The sequence below is a fragment of the Neospora caninum genome, chromosome VIIb (genome assembly GCF_000208865.1).
Source record: "Neospora caninum Liverpool complete genome, chromosome VIIb".
NCBI lineage: Eukaryota > Apicomplexa > Conoidasida > Eucoccidiorida > Sarcocystidae > Neospora > Neospora caninum.
In genome coordinates this window covers 4,334,754-4,351,674 of record NC_018394.1, presented here as the reverse complement: position 1 = coordinate 4,351,674, position 16,921 = coordinate 4,334,754, and the positions used below count along the sequence as shown (strand labels likewise).

The window sequence follows — 16,921 nt, the reverse complement described above, 5'->3', positions numbered from 1 at the left end:
GTTACTCATTGGATTCTCCAGCAGAATTCGAGTTCTCGTTTTTGCTGCGCGTCATCACAGTCAGCACGCGGACAACCCCATTTTGTAGGTAGAATCTCCTTCGTTCTCGTTCTGACAGCAAATACTCCTTGGCATACTCACAAGAAGAACTCAAAGGCTCAAGTATCATGTTGTCAGAGAGTTGCAGCCTTAGTTCCACCACAGCGCTCGGCGGTGATGATGCGTTTGCTCTAGTTAAAACCGAGTGACACAGATGCCTTTTGAGATGGTCAACGATGGCTCGGATAGAGCCGTCTACTTTTCTGACCGTGTGGATCTCAACAAGCACACGGAGAATCGAGCAAACCGGGTTGTTCCAACTTTTGTCCGGGTTACGAAACATCAGAGGCTTTGTTTGACGGCTGAAAAAAACGAATGCCCAGACAAAAGCGAACGGCCGACAGATCAAACCCCAAGTGCAGTCGCAGATATCTGGTGCTTCACGCAGAGGCCTGGCATCCCGCGTTTCGTGTCTGTTCCTGTCACACGATGGTTTGCTGAAGATCACAGAAGTGCTACGTCATTCGAGAAGGGACTTCGAAACGCGATCACTCGCTCCCCCTAGGCAATTCAACAGCAGGCGGCGGAGTGAACATGTTTCTCAGAAAATTCTGCCTCCGAAATCTTCCGATGATTCACGTGACTGCAGAGACCGTTACAGAATACACAGCGATTCAAGACATATTTGTCTATCGCATAAAACCGACAAGCCGCCGGTACTGGACGGCCTCGTCAGTTTTGAAAAGGGAAAAGCCATCGCCTGTGACAGAGAGCGCAAACAGCCGGTGTCCAAGGCTACGTGTTCGCGTTTCTCTCGCGTTATATTCATCGGAACATCAGCGGAAAAGAGAAACACACCACAGGCGCATCTACTCCGAAGACTATCACCTCCCTTGAACACCCCGAGTTTTGCGGAAAATCACACATTCACACATGCTTGTACATATATGCATCTATCGACCGGCAGACACACGTACTCCGCCTGCTGGCCGGTGCACAGAACAGCCAGACACGGCAACGCGGCTCCTGCAGGGACGCACGAAACTTCTTTTGAAGAATTCCGAGGACTGGCGAGTCTGTTTATGTAAGCGGAATTGCGCAGCAGCGCAGGCAGCTTCGCTACGACCAGTGTCCAAGGCACGTAGCGGAAAGTATGTCTCTGTCCCTTTCCATGAAGGTAATGCCAGAGTCTGTCTTTGTATATCCAGATAGGTGGCTTTTAGGCTACTCGAAGGTGTAGTGTGTCAGTTTTCCTTAAAGGACCGTGCTGAGACTCGTCGGCCACCATTTGTGAATGCCTCGGGGAGGTCCAGCGGCGATTTCGCGGAGTTTCTTGTGACACGGCGCACCTTTCTAGGGGTAAACCACGACATTCACGAGCTAAACCACGAGGCCACTCGTCGTTTATCCCCCAGAAGCTTTTCCACAGATTCTCTAACCGCTTCATTCCTCTGCCGATCTGTGTTTTCGTCGCGCTCCACCTCCCCAATGCTTGCCTTCCGTTCTTCTTTCCCTCTTCGCGAACCGGACTTCGCCCCTCTCTCTTGCCTTCTCCCGCCTTCTTCTCACGAAAGAATCCTGTCGTCTCGCAAAGCCTATTCAGCAGGAAAAGTGTGCCTCACAGAGTTAACCAGCAGGAACGTTGTTTCTTTCAGGGGCCGCAAGGCAACACCCCGAAAGTCGCATTGACGAGAGGGAATTCTGCGAGACTATCGGCAAAATGCATGCACAGGGTAAAGAAGGAAACCTGTGGAATTCGATGCCAGCGATTTCGCGCTGCGATGAGTCTCGAGGTCACAAAGCGTTGCGAACAGCGCAGCGCGCAACTCCAAAAGTTGCGACTGACGCAGTCGACAGCCGAAGCCTTTTTACGCGTGACTTAAAGCGGAAGACTCCTCAAAGGAGATTGGTTTCCATGGTGCAATCACTTAGATTCGAGGCAAACGCGCATCTTCTGTGGAAAAGAGTAAACACAGCAGGACACCGCAGAAAACTAGGCATGCAGTTTTCCGCTCCGGTCTCTTGCTCCCGCGAGTTTGTGCGAATTTTCCGTGTCAACCTACTTGGCCGGAACCGAATTGGAAGAGAAGACGTCCACGAACAAGACTAAGGGACTTTCACTAGGGGGAAGAAGCGGTGGGGCTGGGATTTCTCGGCTTCTCTCCCTTTCTTTCTCGTCTCGCCGCGATTTGCTGTCTCTGTTTTGCTCAGCGTTGACTCGCCGCCACAGCCCCGAACCGGCCTTCTGGTGTCTCTTCGCGCCCCGGTACAAGAAGAGACTGGCCTTTCCGTTTTTTCAAAGATGCGGCGCTGAGAAGGGCGGCGTTCTCGCGCGGTCGTGGAACGACATCGACACAAAGCCTGAGAGAGCGCGCGGCTCCGGCAATCCAGCGGTTCTGTGGCCGCGAAGAAATCGAAGAACGCCGTTTCCCCGAAACCTTTTTTACTTGTCTTAGCTTCACTTCGCGAGTCTGTTGCCTCCGTCGACATTCTGCCGTCTCGTGTCCTTTGCTTGTCGATTGAAAATCCGCAGTTCCTTCAGAGGAGGGCGAAAGCTGAAGAATCAAGTAAACAGTCTCGACTTTTTCTCGCGCCTCTTGTTCTCTCGCCTTTCTGGCCGCTGGATCTTTCAAATACTCTGTGCTTTCTTACGTGTCTTGCGTCATGTCGATCCTTGATTCCGTCCTTCGCGTCTTGTAGCGAACTGCGCCTCGGGCGTTTCCTTCACCTCTCTTCGGTAAAGATGAAAGGACATCCTGAAGCCAATCCTTCTCCTGTCTCTATGCCCTCTTCCTTACCTTCTCCTTCTTCTTTTTCACCCTCTTCTTCTTGCTCACCTTCTTCTTGCTCACCGTCTTCTTCTTCCTTATCTTCTTCTTCTTCCTTACCACCGTCGTCTTCTTCCTTACCACGTTCGTCTTCTTCCTTACCACCTTCGTCTTCTTCCTTACCACCTTCGTCTTCTTCCTTACCACCTTCGTCTTCTTCCTTACCACCTTCGTCTTCTTCTCTTCCTGCTTCTTTTTCCTCGGGTGTATTTCATGCAAAGCGAAGAAAGTTGAGCAACCGAGGCGCAGAGGGCGACAAACTGGTGGTTCCCGACAGAGCGTTTGCGGCTGTGGCCATTCCTGGTCGAGTCTCGCAGAAGTACGCGAAGCAGAAAAAAAGCGCTCGCTGGACTTGGAGAAGCGATTTGCGTGTCCTGCTGTGCTTTCTTCCTCCTTCCTCTTTAAAAACCTCGTTGTTTTCGTCTGTCGAAAGTTTCCCCCTCTCCCGCATACAGCCTCTGAATGCTTCTTGAGAGACATGCTCCTTCCTTCGCTTCGTCCTTTCCATGCCGTGCGTGGAGACTTTGTTTTTCTTTCTACATCGGACACCACCTTTCTTTTCTTTCTCTAGCCCTCTGCCTATAGTCGCAGACCCGTGTATCTCTCTCCCTCGTCTCTCCCTCTCTTTCTGCCTCCCTCAAAACCAGGTTCCTGGTCCCGTCTCGCGGTTTTGTCTAGCCGCTCGCTTTTCGGTTCCCTTCTCTGTACACTTCGTTTTCTCCACCGTATTCTGCACAATTCCCCGTTCTGTCTTACCACCTTTCTCGTTTTTCTGCTCGCTTCCCTCGATGGCGTCTTGCCTTCTCCGTCCCATCTTCTCTGACGGGGCTTTCTTCTTGTCTCGCAGGTCGACGGCTCTGGAATTGCTGGGAGGCCCCGAGGCTGTCTCTGCTTGTCTCTCTTCTTCCTCGGAAGAAAAACTGTTTCTGGGAACTTCTCTCCACGACCGGGTCTTCTCGCAGTTCCTGCCTTCGACACCCTCTCGCGCCTCTGGTCTCGCCGTGCGCATTGAGAGAAGAAAGAGCGGCCGAGTCACGCTGACTATTCTCGGCCGAGTGGAGCAGCTGCACACTTTCGACGGTAGGACGCACGCACTGGCGACGGAAAAAGGAGCGAAGCAGTACCACTGTTACACACACACATGCAGAGCACGTGCGCCTCCAGTTGAGATTGCATGCCCCGTGAAGCACGAAAAAAAGTTCTAGAAAAAAGGCTGAGAACACTGAGGCGAGTATCTCCTAGGCGACAGCGGGAGAAGCCTCTGTGGAGGCGCTGCTGTTTGTCGAGGCGAGCGAGAGAAAAGGGAGAAACTGGACCTTTTAAGGGGTTCCGTTTCTGGCGCTGGAAAGGTCGGGTGATGTGGTGGTGAATCGGTTTACTGCGTCGGCGCTTTCGTGTCTCACGACGTTTTGTGCGACAACGGCTCGTTTCGAGCGTCGGCTCCAGGAAATGTGCGCAGCTGACCCCCTTCTGCGTGCTTCCCTGTGGCGTCTCTGAGGCTTGGTCTCTGCGTTATCTCGTCGGGTTTCGCCTCTCAGGTTTAGCGGATTTCTACTACGCTCCGCCCTCGAGGGCCAGGAAACCAACCGATTTTCGCCAGCTTCTCCTCTCTCACAACGCGCCGGCTTCTTCGTCTCTCTTCATTCCGCCTCCGCTCTTCTGCCGGTTCTCGCAGCCGGCCAACTACCGACTGGACCAACTGTCTGTGGCGCCGCCCTCGAGCCCAAAAGGCGAAGCCGCGACCGCGGTCGCACGCGCCCTAGGTGTCTCCGCTGTCCCCTGGTTGGGCGACTCGCCCGGCAAGGCGTCCGCCGAGAGACTTGCCGCCGCCTCAGTTTCGCCTTCATCTTCTCCTTCAGCTGCTCCAGGCTCGAAGACAGTCCTTGATCGCGAGGATGACGCCGGAGAGGATAAGTTGGGAACACAGCGACGAAGGCGAGAAGACGCCTCGTGCGCCTCGCAGGGTCTGGACGCTGAGGGCGAAGCCGCGTCGGAGGGGACAGAAGACGGCGCCTCGACGAGCGGAGAAGAGAGCCGAGACGGTGGCAAGACAGGCGACGCGACAGGGGAGACAGAATGGCCGCGCACGAAGGCGCAGCGGAGCGAAGATGAAAAACGCGTCGGGGAAGAATTCAACTCAGTCGCCCGCTTTGGAGACGCGCAAGTCCCTTCGCTTCCGCCTCCTGCCGCCATGAAGGCCACAGCGGGTGAGACGAAAAGAGGAGGCCTGGCCGCTTGTGTCTCTTTTTCCGACCTTTCTCGTCCTTCGTGCGAACCCTTATCGCAACGCTCACAGCGAGGCGCAGTTCTGTGGGCAGAGTCCTCTCTTGAATCTCGTTTCAGGTTTCGCGTGTGCCCCAGGCCGTTTCCGCCTTTCTCTTTCTTCGTTTTCCCAGACGAACTGCTTCTCTCGCGCCTCCGCCACTTGCTCGTCGAGCACCCCATTTGGCTGCGGAGTTCCCTCGACGCGCGTCTGCCGGAGGAATTCACTGCGTGGCGGAAGAAGCCCGCGTACGCAAAGTCCTGCTTCCTCTTTGCAGGTGCGCGTCTTTCTGAGCACAGGAACTCCGCGCGTTTACTGTGAAAAGAGGAAAAGAGCAAGGCTGTTCTCGACAGAACCGGGGGTCTCCAGCGTTCGGATCCACGTGCGGATTCCCGCGTTCGACCCGCAGGCGCCGCTCCAAACCCCTCGAAAGCGAACGCCCGCGTAGACAGGCTTGTCACCCACCGTGAAGCAGCTGCGTGTGTGTGTGTGTGTCGTTGGGTTTCCGTTCGCTTCTATGACCTGCTAAGGATTGCGTCAGAACGCCCGCCGTTATTTTGTGTCGGCCTTTTCTTCGTTTTTCAGATGGCCCCTGGAGAGGCTGCCTTTGCCGCCTGGGGTACGACCCGAGACTGCATGCCGAGAGCCGATTCTCGCAGGTGAGAAAGCGGCAAAAAACGAGTCGGGCCTTTCGCCCGCTTCAGGTAGAGACTGCCAAGGCAACGAGGAACGGAGCGCAGAGGGGAGATGGAGCCGTCCCCCACACGTCGCCACCCTCACACCTATACGTGCCTTTAGACAGAGACACCCGAGGGGGGGACCCGAGAGAGAGACAGGGGCTTTCCTGAGACAGTCTAGCATGGTGAAGGGATCGGGGAGCCGCGGGTGTGCTTTCTGTCTTTCGTGTGGCGTTCTCTCTTCATTGCAAGGCGCTCTTTTCTGCAGGTGCTCGCGAGTGTCTCTTCCGCGCGATGCCAGGGTGGCTAATCGCTTCGCTTCCCCGACCCGTCTCCGGCGTCAGCGGATGCGGGAGATTCTGACGCGTTGAACGCACACACACACACACGTATATATGGCTCGGCGTGTTCAGAGTCGCCTTCCCCTCCGTTTGCTTCGCGCGCTTTACAGCCCAGACGTTGTTTTCGTTTTTGCGCAGACCATCGACTTCCGTGACGCATTCTTCCGAAACGTGAACTGGCGTCGACTCCGGAATCGCCGAACACCGGGCTCTCTCTGCTCGCTTCTGCCGCTCTCTGCCTCGCCCTCTGCAGCCCAACCAGGCAGCGCGCCTCCGGAGGCTGGCGAGGAGCTCTGCGGGTCTCTCGCCTCGCTTCAGACGGCGGGGAAGAACGTCGCGCATCTCGAGCAACACTTTTTGATTGCACCGACGCGGCCTTCGGTCTTGTATCAACTCCGGGAGATTCAAGACGAAGGCGTCCAGAAACTCCTGAAGGACGCACCCGTTCTGACTTCGCCGTGCAAAGAAACAGGTGCGAATTGCCGAAGAAAACAGACAGCGAGAGAGTCGAGTTTTGTTGCGGATCTCGCGAGAAGAAGCTCGGAACGAGATGCCTCCTCACGCGAACACGAGGCCGTAGCCTAGTTTCCTGTTTCCTCGTGGTTTCACCTTTGCTGAGAGACGCGCAACGAGGGCGTTTCGACAGGGCCTTCCGACGCCTAAACAGACTGGAGAGTGCGAAGAAAGAACCGGCTGTCTTCACAGAGAGTTGACAACACGCTGAGTCTGGGGGTTCGAGGGAGGGGGGGATGCGTGAGAGCGGATGTGGGCGAGGGGCGTCTCGATCCTCATATCAAAGAGAATCCTATTTTAGACGGTTTTAGGTAAACGACGTGCAAACGAGAGCTGCGTTCCGTGGAAAACGCATCAGGAGACTGGTGCGCGTTTCCTGTTTTCCTCAGGCTGGTTCACCGCGGCGACGATGAAGACCCTGCGCGAGCTCCTGGCGATGAAGAGCCAGCGCATGCGCGAGAAAGGGGATTTGCCTGCGACGGCTTAGGGGTGTGTTTTCTTCCGTCGCCGGTTTTTCGTCCTTTTAGTCGCAAGTACCTGCTTGTGGAGACAAAAAACCGTTTCGCCAGCGAACGAAGCGCCTTTCGGCAGATTCGACGCGCATGCGAAAATGAGCGGCGAGACGCCAAACCGTACTCCGCCTAGGATTGCAGATCGTGCGGGGGCGACGCGAGTGCCTCTTCCCCCTTTTCTCATTCTGCGAACGTGTGCCTTCTGTCAGCCTGCGAAAGACCCGATTCGAGATGTCCCCTAAGCGACGAAAAGACAACGGGAGCGGAGAAAAAGACACTGCCTCAAAGCCTGTACTTGCTCCAAAACCCTACACATATAGCCGTATACACACACATAGTCAGATGCATATATATATATATATATATAATATAGATGCATATTTAAATTTACGTATATATATATATATATGTATGGTTTGCTAGTGGTGGTGTCTGGGAACGCAGAGGCGTGGATGCTCTGAGCACCTACCGACGCGCATGCACACAAACATGCCATAGACATCCGCGCTCAAGGCTTCGCTGATTCACCGAAACAGGCAATTAATCAGCAAGAACACCGAAAACCAGAATGTGAACTTCGTAAGCTCAATATATATATATATATATATATATGTTTACTCATAGGTATGTGTATATGCTGCGTACATATATATATATATATATATATATATATATATATGTTTGCGCATGGAAGAGAAATGTTACAGTAGGAACAGAGCTGCAAGGGACGATGCGTTTACTGCACGAAACACAGAGAGACGCGGAGAGGAGGGGCGGTTGACTGTTTCAAGTCCGCGCGCCCCCAAGGACTCTGTCGGTCGCCCCCGTGTGACTCGGTTTTTTTAGGGAATGAAGCGAACAGGCAGGTCGTGTTTGAGGAGACACCCGCACTAGCCAGCGCAAGCAGATAGTCCGTTGTTTTCGATTCGCGGCACTTTTAAGTTTGGTTTTCCGAAGTGCGAGGCTTCCGAGGGATTCACGCCCCCGAGCGGCAACCCGAAAGTGGACCCTTTTACGGTTCACAGAGAGGACAGGAATGAGAAAGAAGACAAACGAGCCTGCCGAACAGACATGAAGCGTCTGGGAATGTCTGGGCGAGGCCGTGTGTTTATCCCGTTGGTTCTGTCTCCTTCTCTTTCTCCCGTCCTTCGTTTTCTCTCCTTCTCGTTCGCCCTTTCAGAGAAGGCACTTGGGTCTCCGACGAACCCTTTTCCCCTCGTTTCTTTTTGCGGTCTTTACTGCGCCTGGACGGCTCTACCCCGCGGGTGCATCACGCGACGTATCTCGGCGCTTTTCTCCTTTCTGCCGCCTCCGAGGACTTTCTCCTTCGTTTCCGTCTCTTCTGTCTGGTCTTCTTGCGGCATTGCTTCGACAACGGCCTGCGTCGCCTGAGCTGCAGCCGCCGCGGTGCGCTCGAATTCGCGGTCCTCGCGGCGGAGAGTCTCACGCATCCATTCGTCGAAAGAGAAGACCTCGAGAAGACTGTCGAGGAAACCTGAAGCACACACGGCGAGCAGATAGACGCGGAAGGATGGCGCGGCGTCGCAGCCGGAAAACAGCAGGGAAACCCAACAGAACATCGTCAGGCTTCGCGAAAACGCCCGAGAAAAAGCGCGAAGGATACGGCCTCACAGGGACGCGGATCTGTGCAGAGACACTGCAAAAGGCACAGAGGGGTGTTAGTCCTCTCTCAGCCGAGGACGCCTTCGTTTCGGCGCGGAAAAAGAGAGGAGAAACAGACGACAGGCGTGTATGAAGGCGGCCTCGTCGAGAAATCGAGGAATCCGTGACAGCGGGAAAAGATTATGGACACAGAAAGGGGACAAGGCTCTTTAGACGAAAACACGAGTGCAGCGAGGAGGAAGCAGAGATACAAAGGAAGGAAGGAAGACCCAAGGGGGAGAAGACGAGAAGTGGAGAACGAAACCCTCGAATCGGACGAAGTCGGAGAGAAAAACGAATCTTACTGCGACTGTATTTCGCCCTCGCCTTCTTGACGTGCTTCGCTGCTTGAGTCGGCGACATGAGCGCAGGATGCAAGGCATCCTTGTCGTTCTTTTTCTCGTGCCCAGAGTTGTCGCGGTCGCTGCCCTGCGCTCCTTCCTCCCCGCATGGCTCTCCGCTCTTTTGCATTCCTTTCTTCCCGTCGTTCACCTCTTCTCTCCCTTCTTCCGCGGCGTTTGCCTCTGTGTTTCCGGTCGCCGACAGCGCAGGATCCTCGCTGCCGTCAACCAAAGGGAAAGGCGAAGCTAAGACCTGGCGCATGCAGCGGTACTTGAAGCACTCGTTCGTCGTGCTGTTCCTCCAAACTGCCGTGTAGATGTGGAAGGCCGTGAATCCGAGAAGCAGAAAGAAGAAGACGATGAAGAGAACCGCGAGGAAAATCAGAGATCCGAAGCGACCAGCCATGTACTGACAAGCACAGAGCCGGAAAAGAACAAAACAGACGCAAACAGGGAGACATTCCACATGTGAGAGAAACCAAAAATGACAGGAAAACCCGACGTTTCAAAGAGATATGTCACCATGATGATGGGCCCTCTAACACACGTCTAAATATATATATATATATATATACACACTATACACATTATATACAGCATCAATATAACATATGGTTATAATATATAATATATATATATATATATATATATATATATGGATGCAGTGTCTGACTATCCAGTATACATATATTAATTTGCTGTTTGAGCGTTCAATTTCTTCGTCCTTGTAACATCTCTGCCTCCTTTTAAAAATGCCTATTGACAAACGGGTTCCTCCTCCTGTGTACCCACAGAATCAAATGCCCGTTTCTGTTCCCCTGTTGCGAGTTTTCCATGTCGGGATGGGAAAAATCCACTTTGCAAGCGAGTGCAGCTAGACGGACTCAGGCATACACACATAGAGCGTACATGGATACACATAGACGCAGAGAGCAGTAGAGAGAGTAGCACATCTGGACATAGATGCATGTAGAAATAGATTCAGAGATAGATCGACAGATAAAAGGAGAGGTAGACGGAGTGCACGAGGCAGTGCAAGCGAACGGGGTTTCGCTGCATGCATGTTTCTTTCGCCTTACTTGAAAGACGATGCTCCACGTGGCGGAGGATCTGCGTCCTGTAAGCGGGTCAATGTACGTCGCTGACGTCAGCCGCAGGGCGTCGACGATCCCCATCAGCAGGCTCAGAGACGTGACAGATCCATACCTGAACCGGCAGGTGAAACCAATTGAAAAACGGGAAAAAACGCAGAAAAAACTCCAAAACAACAAACACCAAAAGAGCAAAAACGTGCGCTCGAAGGAGAAAACACCGTCCTACATCGAAACATGTAAATCTTATTCTGAATCATCCCTATACAGAAAGACAAATATATCTATATATATAGATATAGATATATATAGATATCTACGTCTATGATACCTATCTATAGCTATCTAAATATATAGACATTCAAATACGCGTATATACATTTATATGTACAGATATATTGACACCAGCGTATAGGGCGAGTGAGGGTTGAGAGTCTAGGCGCGTGGTGCTTCAAGACTCACGCGCACATGAGGAAGTGTGTGACGAGGAAGACGATGAATGCGCCGTGGTTTCTCGCGCCGACGCAATTTCCAATCCAAACACAGTGGTGGTCAAAGCGCGCAACGCAAACGTTGCAGAGCCGGCAGTGCTTGCTCCGTGCTGGCCTGGCGATACACGAAAAAGAAAAAGAGAAGGTGAGAACAAATGCAACAGAAGAAGAGGAAAGAAAAGGAGAGGAAGGAAATGAGAACGCACGCAAGAGAGGGAGAAAACGAGAGCATCCCCAAGGGCAAGAAAGGGAAACTTGAAGACCTAGGCGAATCGAAGAGAGAGAAGTGAAGTTTGAGAAAAAAGGCGATATAGGGAGAGGTGAAGAAAGGGTTCAGACACGCCCACTTAAGCTTTGTGAATTTCTAGGCGCGAGGATAAATTCAGCAAGAGTTGTCGTGGAGTTGTCTCGTCTCCCTTCTTACTTGGTGAAGAGACAAGTCGAGCACTTTGAATCCGGGAAGTAGATGCATTTGTCGTAAGGGTAGAGGCGCACATGTTCGTCGACATTTGAGTGGTCTATGACACCTGCGCAGAGCAGGAACCGAGAGAAAGAATTTTTCTCCTGTAACTCCTTTTCTGGGGTCTGAAAAACGGATCGAAGACCAGCAAGGGCTGCGAACTTTTTCAGTTGGGCGCAGGCGTCTGACCCGAGTGGTGTCTGGGCCGGGTGGGAGGCAGAAGGCGCAAAACGGCGAGAAAAATAAAAGGAAAGAAAAGAAAGGCACAAAAGAAGACAGGTGGCGAAAGAGAAGACGAAAGAGATGAAAGAAGAAGAGGAACGGAAGACGAAAGAGAAGAGGAAGGGGAAGGTAAAACTGGAGGGAGTGAAGAAAGGACAAGGCGCAGAGAACGGAAGCGGAGAACGCCACGCAGAAAGACGTACAGGAGACAAGCAGAAAAGGCGTGAACGAAAAAGGATGCGAAGAGAGAAAGCGAGAAGAAGGAAGACGGCGAGAAGAAGAGAAGAAAGGCAGCGAGAAGGAAGAAAGCCAGCGAGAAGGAAGAAAGCCAGCGAGAAGAAGAGAAGAAAGGCAGCGAGAAGGAAGAAAGACAGCGAGAAGAAGAGAAGACAGCCCCACGTGGCAGCCGTGGGTTTGGCGATTTTGGTCTTTAAAGATGTTCCTTCTCACCGGGGTCTTTGAGAGAGCACACGAGGAAGGTGGCGAGGCAAGCAATGAAAACGCCAAAGGCAATGAATCTGTGAAGACAAAACGCAGGAAAGTTGGGAGACGCTCGAACGAAAAGAGGGAGACAGAGTTGCGCAGAAGCGGCGAAGGGGGGAACTCGCCAGACGAAGAGGCGCCAGAATGTTGCGGAAGCAAAGACGCATGCAAACTGCTGCGTACTTGTGGTGGGCTCCGAGATAGGCGTTGGGGATCCAGGGATAGCCTGCGAAGCATGCAGAGAGGAGGGAGAAGGAGAAAGGTGTGAAAACTATTGACGGTAACCTCGAATCACGGAAAAAAAGTGGGGGTGAAACTACGCAGCGTGGCAGGAAGTACGTCGGGAGGCGCGAACAATGTCGATCTTGAGAAAAACCGGAGGAACAGAAGTTCGTGCAAAAAGATGGCAGGGAGATGAGGAGCAGCTTCGACACTGTTTGGTCTGACGGTCGTTTCACCCCTGGCGGAGAAAGAGCGGAAAAGTGGTCTAGACGACTAAAAGACCAAACGGGTTTGAGAGGAGCGAGCGGAGACTCTCCGCGCGAACACGAGACGCCACGTCGAGCGGGCTCACCGACGAGAACGACTTGTGAATAGCCGCCAATCATCACCGCCAGATAGACGATTTGCACCAGCGGATTGTTGGTGTGGCACACGTAGAAGAAGGCCCTCTCGACGCCCCGGCGGGCACGCGTGCCGCATGTTTTCTCCAGGAGGAGAAGGCAGCGGCGAGGGAAAGAAGCAAAGAAGAAGCGATGCAGCCGAGAAAACAGAGAGGTGCCCTCAGGCGTCGCGAAGAACCAGAGAAGTGCCAGGAAGACGAGGAAGAAGAGAAACACACACGCGCCGAGAATAAACATCTTGGCGCGACGGAAACGAGAGAAGAAAAGACGGGAGACAGAAGAAGAAAAACCAGAGAAGAGGCTTGAAGAGCAAAGGAACAGACAGAGAAGATGGGGAAGGAAAAGAAGACAGGGAAGAAGAAAGAAGACGACAGGGAGACGGAGGAGGCGTAGAGTGTGGCACGAAGCAGAAGAGGAAAATGTGGAAGCAGAGGAAGACAAGGACCGCGAGGAAGACGTGGAGAAAAGAAGTGAGAGAATATGGTAGAGGATCCCTCCCTAGTGTGCCTGCTATTAAAAAAGAAGAGCTACATTTCTTCACATGCGTTCGCCACCAGAGCGAGCGCAACTGGACTCCTCTCTTTCTCTCCGTCTTCCTCGGGTCCGCTCGCTGTCATTTGCCGTTCTTCTCTCTCAGTTTCTTTCTGTCCCTCTTCCTCTTCTTCCGCTTCTTCTTCCTCTTCTTCCCTCTTCTCGGGTGTGCGGGAGGAAGAGCCTCGGCTCAGGGTGACAGAGACAGGAGGAAGGGCGAAGGCGCCGCGAGAAAAAAACTTCACAAGACACAAACGGAGAGCAGTGAAGAGAGAAAAGAGGCGCGAAGCGAGAAGGGAGAGAGGCACGGCGGCGGGAAAGGAGACACCTGCACAGGCCGAAGACGTGTCTAGGAAGCGCGAGAAAGAAACTTTCTTCGCATGCTACATTCCTTCTTGTGAAGCTTTAACAGTACTATCAGATTTAGCTGTTATTTCTTTTTCATAACCAGTAACAACAAAAGATCCTGTTTACCGGCAGAGGAAGACGAGATAGAATCGAACACAGACCGCGTGAAAAAAGCTAGCGCAGAAGACACCGCACCGCGCGACGACGGAAGGTCACACGCAACGAGACTCTGTAAGACTTGCTGGTGAGCAGCCCAAAACAAACGCACAAGGAGACAGCAGCGATCTACGTCTTCTCTCAGCGGTCGCCGAAGAACGCCGAAAAGAAAGGCTGTTCTCCTCGCTTTCAGAGAGAAGGCGAGTGTGTGTTTTCACATCCCGCGGTGCGCCTAGCCAGTGTGTGTCGGGTGTATGTACAGCGCGCGCGTCGGCCGAGTCGGGGCACGGTTGGTAGGAAAACCGGCGTTTCCGGGAAAAGACCGAAAGGCGTTTTTTCTGGATTTCCACGGGCTGCGAAGCCGAGAGAAAATTCGACAGGAAGCAGAGGAAGAACGCGAATCCTTGCCCAGAGACGGAGAGACCCAGAGGGCCAGCCGCCGCCCCCAGAAGACCGTCTCCCTTCCTCGACGCGTCGTGACTCCTCGCGCGCTGCGTCGCGTTTCCCCTTCCCTCAAAAAAGCCCATCTACTTCCACGCTCTCAGCCCTTTGTGTCGTCCTTTCTCTCTCTTTCTCTCTCTTTCTCTCCTCTATTTCCCTGTCTGTTTGGCTGTCTCTCTGTCCCTTCCTTCCTCTCCTTCCCGCTGTGTTGCTGACGCTGCTTGTTGGAAACCGAAAAGCGACGCTGAAGCGCGTCCGAGTCTCGTCCGTTTCAAGGCCCACAGGCGGGGCAAGAGACGGAGAACAGAGCGTCTCCGGGGCATATTGTTTTTCTTTCCAAAGCCAGACGAAAGACATCTTCCTCTCGGATCGAGCAGATCGACGAAGAGAAGGCGAGTTGAGATAACGCAAGAGAAAGCGCGCTTTCGCGCCTGTCTCCGTTTCTCTCTCTGCTTCCGTTTTTTTCTCGCTTGTTTTGCCTGCGTGTTTTCGACAGCCCCGCTGCATTGGTTGTCACGAAGCGTGAGTTCTCCCTTCCTTTTCTGGATTTTCCCCTCCCCCTTCTTTGTCTTCGCAGGGGAACCGCCGTGCGGTTGCTTGCCTTTTTCCGTCTGAATTTCTTCCAAACGGACGTGACGTGCGTCAGTGCCAGGGAGAGAAATCTTTTTTTCTGCGCGGGTTTTAAAGTGAGCGGGGCGTGTCTCAACGAGGTCGTCTCCGCGGGAGGTTGCCTTTCTGTTCTCAAAAATTCCGAAAGTTGATTGATTTCCCCCGTCTGGCGTACGTCGGCACAGCCCTGACATCGAGGAGCCTCGGCTGTTCCCCGCTCTCTTCTTTCGTTTGCCTCTCGGTGGACGACGCCTGTCTTTGCCCTTCTCTCCTAGCAGTCATTTCCCCCACCGTTATACCTCTGCGACAGTCCTTTTTCTCGCCTCTTCCTTCTCTCTCTCTCACATCGCCTTTTGAATCCTCCGCGCTGTATGCGATTAGGTTTTTTGTCAACGGTACCTTTTTGGCTCGTTTCCCTGTCAAATTCCCCTCCCCTCTTTTCTGTCTGTTCTTTTATCTCTTCTCTCTTTTCTTGTGTCTCTTCTCTCTCTCTGTCTCTTTTTTCTTCCGTCACAGGGACAGTGTCTTTTTGTTCGAGTTCCTCTCCAGCATGAAGGTCGCCTGTCGCGTCGTCTTCTGTCTCGTTTCTCTCTTTTTTCTTTCCTCTCTTTCTTCTCTTCCCTTCTCTTCTCTCTTGCTGGTTGAGGGAGCGAGTTCACAGGCACCCCCTGCCACCCAAAAAGGAAATTCGTCCAGCCCGCCTCGCACGGCTGCAGACGACAAGGCAACCGTGCACAAAGTGGGGCGTGAACTCGACGAAGAGGACGAGACTTTCCTTCGAGAAGAATTCATGGAATACGACACTAACGGAGACGGTAAGCTCCAAAAGGAAAATATGAAGAGAGAAAAAGGGTTGGTAGCCGACCGCAGTCCCGGTTTCGCAAAAACTCGCGAGTGTCTCCACTCCGCGGCGTCTCCCTCTACAAAACTCTCCCCAAGGCGTGCCGTGCCGTCTTGGTTTCTTCACGCTTTGCTCCTTTTTACTTTTTCCGCGCTGTCTGATTCCTTTTTTGCTGGATTTGCAGGGATGCTGGATGCGTACGAGGTTCGAATCACCCATCCGGAGATTGGGAACCAGGAACTCTTTTCTTTCTTCCGTTCCGTTGATGCAAATCAAGACGGACTCCTGACTCTACGTGAATATCGCGAATACGTGGCGGCGTCCATTTAACGCCAGCAGGGAAGGAAACAGGGAAAGGAGAGAGAAGTTTCTCCATTGTGGAGGGCGAAACGCTGCCGCGCGCGCGGTTGTGTATTCCAAGGGAAGGTTCCGTTTTTGTGGATTTTTCGCGCCTTGCGCATCTTGTCAAAACAGACACATGTCCAGCTAAAGAAATCGGCACAGGTGACTCAGTGCTCTCAGAAACGACCGTTCTCCGTCGCTGTGCGAGGTTCTCTCTTCTCGCCGTCTTCTCTTTGTTCTCTTAGTGCGCGCTTTCTCTCTGCTACGGCAGAGTCGCGCGAGAAACGCAATTGAACGCAACAGTCCACGCAGGGGAAAAGAAAGGCCAGAGCCCGGACGGGTGTTTGTTGGCCAGGAAAAAAGGAAAAAGGCAACCCGATGGGATAAACAAGGCGCAGGAACGGAATGTGGAAAGACCAAGAGAAGAACACGGCACAGAGAAGGAATGTGGTGAGAGCAGGGATAAGACTGCGATTTCGTATGCGGGGAGGAGTCTCGCGCCGCTTCGCAGGGAGCAACGTGCGCCACTTTGCTGTCTTTGAGAGAAAGAAAGCGATGCAAAGCGGAAACCTGAGAAAAAAGCTGAAAGAGCAAGACGACTGTGAAAGAGACAAAGAAACACCAAGAGACACGGAGACAGAGCAGGACAAGAAAACCTGGAAGAGCAGAGGGAGAAGACATCACGCCAACCACACTCGCCACGTGAAGCAAACACCGCATCAGACAGGAAACAGAAGCAAGCACATCTCCATATCCACACGCCCTTTTTTTACCTAAGTTTTTGCATGCAACTCCCACAGGCGTGTACACCAGCCCAATAGGTATACACTTTAGCATACGCCCCAATGTACGCACGCCGAGACAGATTATATATACATCTATATTTATTTATATGTTGCACTTTTGCACCGTGGCGCATGCAAGCGCAGGCACGGCCCTGTTCCCTTGTTTGTCGTGTGTGTACATGATTTCATATACATCTATGCATCCATATACATATAAATGTGTGTGTGTACCATCGGGGACATGGGTGGATGTCTCCACGGTGGATGCAGTCGTTTTTCCCACTGTCAGATACATAGACGTTGAAGCTTTCCACAGAGCCTC

The 16,921-nt window shown here is 52.9% G+C and overlaps 3 protein-coding genes across 3 annotated transcripts; 2 read left to right on the top strand and 1 right to left on the bottom strand.

Moving 5' to 3' along the window:
- Positions 1–3,655: 3,655 nt before the first annotated feature.
- Positions 3,656–7,148, top strand: NCLIV_029270 (hypothetical protein; the record flags this gene model as incomplete). Its single annotated transcript, XM_003883123.1, has 6 exons — positions 3,656–3,947; positions 4,406–5,074; positions 5,264–5,407; positions 5,716–5,789; positions 6,287–6,620; positions 7,051–7,148. The coding sequence occupies 6 exons, from the start codon at positions 3,656–3,658 to the stop codon at positions 7,146–7,148; spliced, it is 1,611 nt and encodes a 536-aa protein (XP_003883172.1).
- Positions 7,149–8,408: 1,260 nt separating this feature from the next.
- Positions 8,409–12,783, bottom strand: NCLIV_029260 (hypothetical protein; the record flags this gene model as incomplete). The annotated part of the gene is made up of 7 exons (XM_003883122.1): positions 8,409–8,668; positions 9,141–9,585; positions 10,256–10,382; positions 11,183–11,285; positions 11,891–11,958; positions 12,107–12,149; positions 12,498–12,783. 7 exons carry the CDS (start codon positions 12,781–12,783, stop codon positions 8,409–8,411), a joined length of 1,332 nt encoding a protein of 443 aa, XP_003883171.1.
- A 2,398-nt stretch (positions 12,784–15,181) lies between these two features.
- NCLIV_029255 (uncharacterized protein) lies at positions 15,182–15,802 on the top strand (the record flags this gene model as incomplete). The annotated part of the gene is made up of 2 exons (XM_003883121.1): positions 15,182–15,446; positions 15,657–15,802. 2 exons carry the CDS (start codon positions 15,182–15,184, stop codon positions 15,800–15,802), a joined length of 411 nt encoding a protein of 136 aa, XP_003883170.1.
- Positions 15,803–16,921: the final 1,119 nt, after the last annotated feature.